Source organism: Galeopterus variegatus, unplaced genomic scaffold, assembly GCF_000696425.1.
Source record: "Galeopterus variegatus unplaced genomic scaffold, G_variegatus-3.0.2 Scaffold5132, whole genome shotgun sequence".
Lineage (NCBI taxonomy): Eukaryota > Metazoa > Chordata > Mammalia > Dermoptera > Cynocephalidae > Galeopterus > Galeopterus variegatus.
Window position 1 is genome coordinate 36,211 of NW_007731243.1, and position 11,677 is coordinate 47,887.

Genomic DNA, 11,677 nt, shown 5'->3' on the forward strand with positions numbered 1-11,677 from the left:
TCTCAGAAACTTCTGGGATGGTGGTGGGGGATGAAGAAGCATAATTATGTAATCATTTAATGTTTGCACAAGAAATGGATAGGAAACACAACTGATTTTTAAGTCTAAACTTAAAATGTTTCAAATGGGAAATACAAACAATCCCTGACTTACAATGGTTGGATTTTCTATTTTTCAACTTTATGTTGGTGCAAAAACCACATGCATTCAGTAGAAACTGTGCTTCGAGTACCATGCCACCATTCTGTTTCTCACTTTCAGATGGGAGTCAAGAAATTACAAGGTATTCAACTTTTTCATAAAATAAGCTTTGTGTTAGACAATTTTGCCCAATTGTAGGCTCACATAAGAGTTGAGCACATTTAAGGTAGGCTAGACTGAGCTCCAATGTTTGGCAGGTTAGGTGTACTAAATGCATTTTCAACTCACAATAGCTCTATCGGGACATACCCATTGTAAATCAAGGGCCATCTGTGTCATCCCTGTAAACTGGTAGGTCACTTTGATGTTTATACAGCTGTTAACAATGTTCCACCAAAGCAAAACACAAAAAAAATAAAAATAGTAAGAGACCCCAATAACATAAAACTTTTATAATAGTAATCATGGAATATGAATGTTTTAATGAATTTCATATTACAATGAAGACACTGAACACTTAAAAACAATTACATCAATACAATAAAAACAAGTGATTCCATATAACAGTTACAAATGCATAATTTTTCCTCCAAAGAAACTTATTTTTCACAGATTTAAGTAACAAATGATTTACACAGAATTCTTCAGATTCCAAAATATGTACAGAATTTTTGACTCTACAGACACTGATGTGCAGTGTTGCCTTTTACAGCATCTCTCTTATACGAGATTCTATGTCAACACACGTCGTTCAGTAACCACTGTTTTCCTTCCATTATTAAATGAAATTCTGGACATATCAGCACAGAGAACAAAACCATCCCCATTTCCAAACACTCATTCAAATGAGATTACATGTAGTTGACAACATGATAATGCTAGCCACACATGCACATACACACACATACACACGTGCACACTATCCCCAATCTCCTTTGTGACTCTGGACCAACACTAGGCCACAGCAGCAGTGGGGTGAGGTCACACTGACAGGCGACACAGTGGTTGACAGTCAGTGCTGCCCTGCTCCCCAGAAGTCTGCCCGAGCACCCTGTGGTCTCCTACTCTCACAGAATGAGTTGAGGAGCCTCATTTCTGGTGTCTGGGATGGGGGGCCCTCCAGTTCATGAGAAGAAGAGCAGCTACTGGCAGTGAAGGCCACTAGACTGCACAGACCTAAATGGCCATCATGAATATATATATATTTTTAAAAGCTTCAAAACTTTTTACTCCGGTAGAGATCTGGTTCTTAAGTTTGATTTGGCTATCTGTAAGCATTTTTCAATGTTCCTAACAATCACTCTAAGACACCTAGACTTTCAAATTAAAATATGAGGAACCCGAGAACTCAGCACACACCACTTGCACTGGAGTCGGGTACTGGAGTCAGGTGCAGGAATGGGAGGGTGTGGCCATCAGGCCTCTCGCTGTAAGGCAAAGCCAGGCCACAGCTAATACCATGATAGCATACAGGATCCATTGAGCAAACTGTGCTCCAGACAGCAGGAGTTGAAACGTAAAATCCTGATCAACCATAGAGACCAGCCTGACTCCAATTCTCAAAAAGTGCAGTCTGGTAAAAGAGTTGGACTTTAAAAATGCGGCAAATTTTTGAGCTTCAAAAATCAAATTACTCCAAAGCACTTGTTGTTTGTCCTACAGTCAGCAACCTCCCCCCTGTACTACGTTGTCGTGGGATATCCCTGGGTCCCTCCTTCTCTACCAGCTGTCAGCCACTGCGGAAGCATTCTGCATGGCTTAGATCTGAACTTCCTAAGATCAGCTCCTGCAGGACCCAGGTAAACGGTGCCAACAATGAGGCACTTCTCACTCTGTAAGCTCTCCGAGGGACAGCACTACATCTTACCAAATGGCTACCTATCAGGCAGCAGCTCAGGTGCTGCCCACATCCCCACAAAACAAGTGAAATCATGGGACTGGGGAGGGCACCATGGAGGTTTTAGATATTACCCTCCTATGTCTCTCCACGTGATCAGCTTGCAAACATGTATTTAAAGAACTGAAAATATGAGGAGCAGTAACTGAGATGTCTCTTTATCAAAACTGTACTCAACAAGAAACATTAACTTACAAATATCAGATGAACAGCAATTTCTGAGAAGGCAAGAGCAACAGGCTCACTCAAGCAGTAGTAGGATTGGCACTGAGAGGTATCCCAGCTACTCATGACAACAGCATCTTGCTACTTCCCGCTATTTCTTAAGGTTATCACCTGACCAGCCTAACTGAAGGAGCTTCTACCTCCAGGATACATTTGATACAACTATCTGTCTTCGTTCTGAATTGAGCTCGGTATTCCAACTACAAATCAAAAGTGCTTCAGCTAGGCAACTGTGAGACTCCAAAGTTTTCCAAATATTTGTTTTTGAGGTAGTACTCATTCATGTGCATTGTTGGCTCTCAAATACCACCAAGGAAGTGAATCCATCTAGAAATATGCAAACCAAAGATGTAGACAGGAAATAAAAGTTTGTTTTCAGGTAGCAAGGCCTTCGTATATAAAGGTCAAGTCACATTTAGTGGATAAGTCATTTGAACCTTCTAAAAACTGTTTATAACCATAGCTATAAACTAAAGTGCTTTACATTTTGCTTAATATCTGAAATTAGTGATTAGAATCATTATACTTTAGAATTTGCTAGTACGAGACCTCAGGAGATTGAAATGATTTTCTATAAAAAGAACAGAAACCTTTTCTTTTCAAAAGAAACTCTCCAAACGTTGCAAACTCAACATTCTGTGCTATTTTTTTTAACTTCTAAAATCCAGGTTATATTTACAGAACTGTAACAGAAATCAGAAGTGAGGTTGAATTACAAAACAGCACATGCTAAAACGTCATACAGAAGTAAACATGAAATCTTTGCTCTTTCCTGTCATTCATTAGCCAACACAAACACAACTCTGCAATCTTCCCGGTACAAGGTAGATACGTACAATTATTCCAGAAAATGCAACAGACTGCTTGTGCCTCACAATAGGTACACAGGTTCACATTTAATTCACACAAATGTAATGCCCGACTGTCCATCTGCCAATGTCAACAACTCACAGCATCTTCTGTGCTACATGGTAGGTGAGATTCACTTCTACTGACCAGAGGATGCCAATGTACACACACAGGACAAAAATAAAAACAGGATCATACGTCTTTCTGTACACTTCATGCAAGCAGGGTACAACGTGAAAGAGCACATACGAGGCACCCTTCCCAGGGTCAGACTCTCACAAAAATGGCTGATTAACTTCAGAAAGCCCACACCAGGCAAAGGTCCATGGCAAACGAGGGAACTAGGAACAGGGCGCCCTTATTTCTCCTGTAACAAGGCAGGGATATTGATGTTCCAACCGATGGCTTGCCTGTCAAACCCGCAGGTAAACAGATTGCATATGGGGTGGTCTTCACTCCATGCTGAGCAGCACACCATCCTTCTGTGGCCCTATTCACAACCAAACAAGCCAAAATTAGTGAATTATTCCTAAAACAAGAGTTATAAAACTTCAGCCAAATTAATAACCATACCATTCAAAGCAATTAAATTAAAAGAAAAAAAATTAACACATAGCATTACTCCAAGTGAGACAAAAACTCTGAGCGTGACCACAGGCTTCCAGGGATGTGTTGGTAATGTCCCAGTGTGGAGGTGAGGTCAGAACATGTGGTGGACGAAGGGATTTGGTGGGGCTCATACCAAAAGCACTTTATAATTCTTTCTTTAAGAAAATGAATAAGATTACAGTCTAACAGAAAAAAATGAATAATCAATTTGAAGATTTTAAATAAATAAAGCTGGAACATATTTAACAATAAATTAAATGAAATTCACTCAAAGACCTCAAATACCATTTTAATGAATAATTGGTTCGGGTAATAAAGGAGCTAGAAAAACACTTTTGGTGCCAAATAAAGCAAGAATAAACAAATGACCTTTCAGGTAGATTCCTGCCATCATCAAGAATTCAAGTTAAATGTAAGAATGTTGAAAAAATGACTCAAAAATATTGGAAAACCTTACAGTGTGATATAGTAGTGCATATGTATTAGCATGTCTGTGAGCAATGCCTTAGGATTCATCTGCATTTCTTCTAATGATAGCACTAATACACTGTTGTCATTATATCATACAATAAAGGACAAGAATCAGTATTAAATAAAACTGACTGAGACTTATGAGGTAAAAGAAACACTCAGATAATAACGTAAAATTTTCTTCTGCAAAACATTCACACATAAATAATGATGTTTATACATTTGGAGAAAGAACTACCATAGGCCACAAAAATAAAGCAATTGTGAGAAAGATCACAGGACAAAGGGCTACAAAAGATATCTTCTCTTACTTCTTTATCACCAAAAATAAATAAATAATACATCCATTAATTGGTAGTAAAACGAAGCCTTTGGACAAGAACTAAAGATTATTTCCAGCATTCACTATAGAAACAGTGAGACCAGGTTCTTAACATCTGGGTAAAGGAAAAGACCACCTGGCACCTGGGAAAGTTGGTAAGAATAAAGAGCTGCCCGTTGAGAAGGCTGGAGGCTGCACCTCCTGGTTTGATGATTGTCACCTCGGGTGAAGTCCCCACAGGGACTTCCCTGCCTCATGCGTTCCCCACAACAGCACCAGCCAGAAAGAGAGGACTGTGAACACACACATACATGAAGACACTCCCCACCACCATGGATAGTCATAAGACACATCAGCACATGAGAAGCTCTGGGGCTCCCAGTTCAGGACCTGCTCACACATCACAACGACCACACCTCAGGGTCTTCTACCCTGGAATTCCTCGTTACTCCCCACAGAGCTGGCTTTCCCGAAACAAACTTCTGGGAAATGTCACATACCTTATCCCCAAAGTAAAACAATTTTAAATTATTAGTCCCTTTCATCACTTTACTACTTAAAAGTTCAAATTAATGTTTTGTTTTTCTCTTTTTAAAATCAGTCAGCTGACCCAGGTGGACAAAAATGGAAACAATAATTTGAAAAAATGAAGAAAATCTAAGAGATTGTCAACTAGCAGACAACCTTAAGCACACAAACATCTGAATTATGGGTGTTCCAGAAGGGAAGGAGAAAGGAAAAGACACAGAACACATTCAATGAAATAATAATGGAAAACATCCAAGGTATAGGGAGATACACAGACCTTCAGCTCCAGAAGGCTCAAAGATCCCCAAACAGATTCAAACCAAAAAGATCCTCTCCAAGACACATTATAGTCAAACTGGCAAAGCTCAAAGGCAAAGAAAATCTTAAAAGAAGCAAGAAAGAAGCATCAAGTCACCTATAAGGGAGCTCCAATCAGACTAACATCAGACTTCTCAACAGAAACTCTACTGGCCAGAAGAAAATGGGATGATTATCCAAAATACTAATAGAAAAAAACTTCCAGTTGATAATATATACCCAGCAAGGCCATCCTTCAGAAATGAGGCAGAAATAGTGTATTTTCCAGACAAAAACTACAAGAGTTTACCACCACAGGACCAGCCCTGCAAGAAACCATAAGGGAGTCCTGAATCTGGAATCTGAAAAATGATAATCACTACCATGAATACACAAGAAAGAACAAAACCCACTGATAGAACAAAAATGCAAACAAGAAAGAAAAAGACACTAAGTCTTACCACCTCAAAAAACCAACAAACTTCGAAGACAAAATAAAAGGGGAAGAAAAGAACAAAAAATATTTAAAATATTCAAAGAAAAATGTATAAAATGCAAGGAGTAAAACAAAACATTTCAATAACAACCCTAAATGTAAATGGATTAAACTTCCCACTCAAAAGACACAGACTAACTGACTGGATTGCTGTCTTCAAGAGACTCATATCACCTATAAAGATACACAACAGACTAATAGGTAAGGGATGGAAAAAGATATACCATGCAAATAGAAACCAAAATCAAGCAAGAATAGTTATTCTTATACAGACTTTAAACCAAAAACCATAAAAAGGAGACAAAGAAGGCCATTATAATGATAAAGGGATCTATCCAGCAAGAAGACATAACAATCATAAACATACATGCAACCGGATATATAAAGCAAACACTATTAGACCTAAAGAAAGAGACAGACCCCAGTACAATGATAGCTGGGGACCTGAACACCACTCTCTCAGCATTGGACAGACCATCTAAGCAACAAATTAACAGAGAAACACACGAATTAAACTATGCTTTAGACCAACTGGACCTAGCAGATATCTACAGAACATTTCATTCAACCACTACAGAATATACGTTCTTCTCATCAGCACATGGGCATTCTCCAGGATTGACTACATGTTAGGTCATATAACAAATCTCAACAAATTTTAAAAATTGAAGTCATTTCAAGTATCTTTTCAGACCACAATGATTAAAAATAGAAACGATTAACAAGCAAAACTCTGGACACTATACAAATACATGGAAATTAAACAACAGGCTCCTGAAGGACCAAGAAAAAGTTAAACAGGAAATCAAAAAATTTCTTGAAACTAATGAAAATAAAGATACATCATACCAAAACTTGATACTGCAAAAGCAGTACTAACATGGAAGGTTGCTGCAATAAACACTTATATCAAAAGAACAAAAAGATTTCAAATAAACAACCTAAGGCTAAACCTCAAAGAACTAGAAAAACAAGAACAATTCAATCCCAAAATTAGTAGACGAAAATAAATAATTAAGATCAGAGCAGAACTAAATGAAATAGATACCCAAATGACATGAAAGATCAATGAAACAAAAAGTTGGTTTTTTAAGAAAATAAACAAAACAGACACCACTTACTAGACTAACTAAAAAAAGAGGAGAGAAGACTCAAATAACAAATATCAGAAATGAAAAAGGAGACATTACAACCCATACCACAGAAATACAAAATCATTAGAGACTATCATAAACAACTACATGCCAATAAATTCAAAAACCTAGAGGAAATGGATAAAGTTTTGGACACATTAAAAACTACCAAGACTTAACCAAGAACAAATAGAAAACCTGAACAGACCAGTAACAAGCAATAAGACTGAAGCAGTTATCAGCAGTCTCCCAACAAAGAAAAGTCCAGGACAAGCTTTCCTGCTGAATTCTACTAATTCTTTAAAGAGGAATTAATACCAATTCTCTTCAAAGTATTCCAAAAACTTGAAACAGAGACCATTCTCCCAATCTCATTCTATGAGGCCAGCATCACCCTGATACCAAAACCAGACAAAGAATAACAAAAAAAGAAAACTACAGGCCAACATCTCTGATGAACATAGATGGAAAATTCCTCAACAACATATTAGCAATCAGAATACAGCAACACATCAAAAAATTTATATACCATGATCAAGTAGGATTCACCCCAGGAGGAACAGATAGTTCAACATACACAAATCAATAAATGTGATACACCACATCAACAAAATCAAGGACAAAAACCACATGACTATCTCAATAGATGTAGAAAAAGCACTTGACAAAATTCATCATCCCTTCATGATAAACAATCTCAGCAAATTAGGTACAGAAGGAAAGTTTCTCAAAACAATAAAAGCCATATATGACAAACCCACCGCCAATATCATCCTGAATGAGGAAAAGCTTAAGAGTGATCAGGTACAAAAAAGAAATAAAGAATGTCCAGATTGGAAAAGATGAAGTCAAACTACCACTGTTTGCAGATGATATGATCTTTATATAGAAAAACCTAGACTCTCCAAAAACAACCTCTTAGAGTTGATAAATGATTTCAGTAAAGTTATAGGATACAAAATCACACAAAAATCAGTAATGTTTTTATACTCCAATAATGAGCTTGCAGAAAAAGAAATGAAGAAAGCAAGCCCATTAACAACAGTAACCAATAACATAAAATACCTAGGAAACAATTTAACCAAGGGGGTGAAAGATCCATACAATGAGAACTACAATTCACCGCTGAAAGAAATTAAAGAGGATACAAAAAGATGGAAAGACATTCCATGCTCTTGGATTGGAAGAATTAACACTGTGAAAATGTCCTTTCTACCCAAGTGATCTACAGGGTCAAGGTAATCCCCTTCAAAATACCAATGACATTCTTCACAGAAATAGAAAAAACAATTCTAACATTTGTATGGAACAACAAAAGACCGTGAATAGCCAAAGCAATCCTGAACAAAAAAATAAATAAAGCCAGAGGCATAACACTGTCTGATTTCAAATTACATTACAAAGTTATATCACCAAAGTAGCATGATATTGTCATAAAAATAGACATTCAGACCAATGGAACAAAATAGAGTACCCAGAAATCAACCCACATACTTACAGCCAAGTGATCTTTGACAAAGGCAACAAGAACATACACTGGAGAAAAGGCTGCCTCTTCAATAAATGGTGCTGGGAAAACTGGACATCCATATGTAGAAGAATGAACTAGACCTGTACCTCTCACCATATACCAAAATCAACTCAAAATGGCTTAAAGACTTATAAGACCTGAAACTATAAAACTCCTAAAAGAAAACAGGGAAACATTTCAGGAAGTAGGACTGGGCAAATACTGTATGAATAAGACCCCAAAAACAAAGGCACAAAGGAAAAAATAAACAAATGGGATTATATCAGACTAAAAGTCTTCTACACAGCAAAGGAAACAATCAACAGAATGAAAAGACAACCTACAAAATGGGAGAAAATATTTGCAAGTTATATATCCAAAAAGGAATTAATATCCAGAATATACAAGGAACTCAAACAACTTAACAGTTAAAAAAAAAAAAAAAAAAAAAAAAACCAAGTAACCTGATTTAAAAATGGGCAAAGGAGCTGAATAGACATTTCTCAAAAGAAGATATGCAAATGGCCATCAGATAGATACATGAAAAAACGCTCAACATCACTAAGCATCAGAGAAACACAAATCAAAACCACTTTGAGGTATCATCTCACCCCAGTTAGACTGGCCAGTATCAAAAAGACAGAGAATAATAAATGCTGGTGAGGATGCAGAGATAGGGAACCCCTTATACACTGTTGGTGGGATTGTAAATTAGTGCAGCCATTATGGAAAGCAGTATGGAGGCTTCTCAAACAACTACAGATAAAACTGCCATACAATCCAGCAATCCCACTACTGGGTATATACCCAAAGGAATGGAAGTCATCATGTCAAAGGAATACCTACAGTCCCATGTTTATCACAGTTCTATTTACAACAGCCAAGAGTTGGGACCAACCTAAATGTCCATCAATGGACAAATGGATAAGGAAAATGTGGTATGAATACGTAACTGGATACTACTCTGCCATAAAAAAGAACAAAATCCTGCCATTCACAGCAACATGGGTGACTTAGAGAAAATTATGTTAAGTGAAATAAGTCAGGCACAGAAAGAGAAATACCACATGTCCTCACTCGTAAGTGAGAGGAGGGAGGGAGGGAGGGGAGAGAAAGAAACAACAATCACAATAATTCATTTAACTTTCAAAAGGAGAGAACGGACCGAGACCACCAGAGGTGGGAAAGGAGGAGAAAGAGGGGGGTTAGCAAGAAATTGGTAAAGGGCCATAAAAAATTATTACATTGTGTAATGATAAATATAGTTAATTATCCTGATCTGGGCATCACATATTGCACAAAGATACTGATATTCAATGCTGTACTCCACAGATATGTACAATCAATTACGTTTCAATTAAAAAAGAAAAGAAATCAGTCAGTGGAAAGAAGTTAGAACAAGATAAACTAGTAATTTCTAGCTCTTCTTTTTCTATTTTCTTAAGGTAGAAGTTATAGGTATTTACAAGTACAAATTTCTAGCTAAGGTTCTGTGACACTGAAAACCACATCTGAAAAAGAGTTACAAGTTCACAATGAAGTTAAATGTTATTCATTAATATTAAAAATAAATTTCATATACCACTTTAGGAGAGAATAAAATCCAAGCACAATAGAATTCTATAATGCCAACAAGGCTGAATGTTTACAGATAATTAAAAATGAAATTATTTACATGGAATTAGGACCACAAAAAACCATTCAAAACTCCCTATTTTCTTGAGGGAAAATACTCTCCATGTAATAAGTCAAATACATTCTCATAAATTTGTGTTTCAAAATGGAAACGTTGGGCCGAGCCCGTGGCGCACTAGGGAGAGTGCGGCGCTGGGAGCGCAGCAGCGCTCCCACCACAGGTTCGGATCCTATATAGGGATGGCTGCTGTGCTCACTGGCTGAGCGCGGTGCGGCCCGTCTCAAAAAAACAAAAAACAAAACAAAATGGAAACGTTACATGTTGCACAGCAAATCTATGTAACCCACATAGACCGCATTTTTTTTTTTTTTTAAAGATGACTGTTAAGGGGATCTTAACCCTTGACTTGCTGTTGTCAGCCCACACTCTCCTAAGTGAGCTAACCAGCCATCCCTATATAGGGACCTGAACCCATGGCCTTGGTGTTATCAGTACCACACTCTCCCAAGTGAGCCACAGGCTGGCCCCACGTAAACCACATTTAAAAGAGAACATTCTGGGCCGGCCCAGTGGCGCACTGGATAGTGTGCCGCTTGGGAAGTGCGGCGGCGCTCCCGCCCGAGGGTTCGGATCCCACATACAGACCAGTTCCCGCTCACTGGCTGAGCGAGGCGCGGGAGCAACACCGAGGGTTGCAATCCCGTTGCTGGTCCCGGTCCGGTACGGGGGCAACACTGAGGGTTGCGATCCGTTGCCGGAGACGGAAAGAGACAAAAAAATAAAAAAAATTAAAAAAATAAAATAAAAGAGAACATTCTATTGTGTTTAAGATGCAACTTAGATAATACATTCACTGATACGCAGCAGTTATCAAAATATGAAAAAAATCCCCTGGACAAGCGATTTATGGATTTTTTAGGGGTTGTGAAACTTTTCTTAGTTACTTTAATTTCATGAGTAATTTTTCTTTTTCCTTTTTTACTTTTTAGCCATAAAACAAGCCTTAATACATTTAGAAATAGAAAATATATTCACTGACCACAATTACAGAAGGAAATTTAGAAAATTCACAGATGTGTGGAAATTAAACAAACATAAGATCACAGAAAATATGTTCACTGACCACAATTACAGAAGAAAATATAGAAAATTCACAAATGCGTGGAAATTAAACAACATTCTCCTAAATAAACAATGGGTAAAAAGAAAAATCACAGGGATATTAGAAAGTACTTTGAGATAAAGATCAAAGTACAACATATCAAAATTCATAGGACACAGGGCTCACACAGGGCTTACAGGAAAATTTATACTTGTAAATACCTATAACTTCTACCTTAAGAAAATAGAAAAAGAAAAGCAAGCTAAACCAAAAGCAAATAAAAGTAGGAAATAACAAAGATGATAACAGAAATATATGAAATAGGGAATTAAAAAACAATAGAGTAGGGCCAGCCCGGTGGCGCACTGCTACAGTGCGCCGCTTGGGAGCGCGGCGGCGCTCCCGCCGAGGGTTCGGATCCCACATACAGACCGGCCGCTCACTGGCTGAGCGAGGTGCGG

The 11,677-nt window shown here is 37.7% G+C and overlaps 1 protein-coding gene across 1 annotated transcript in view; it reads right to left on the reverse strand.

Annotated features, from left to right (window-relative positions):
* Positions 1-594: 594 nt before the first annotated feature.
* WDR37 (WD repeat domain 37) overlaps positions 595-11,677 on the reverse strand; it is a 95,158-nt gene continuing 84,075 nt past the window's right edge. The window contains exon 14 of the mRNA XM_008588965.1: positions 595-3,602. Within this exon, the coding sequence (XP_008587187.1) occupies positions 3,471-3,602 (132 nt within the window). The 3' untranslated portion in view covers positions 595-3,470. The remainder of the gene's footprint in view (positions 3,603-11,677) is intronic.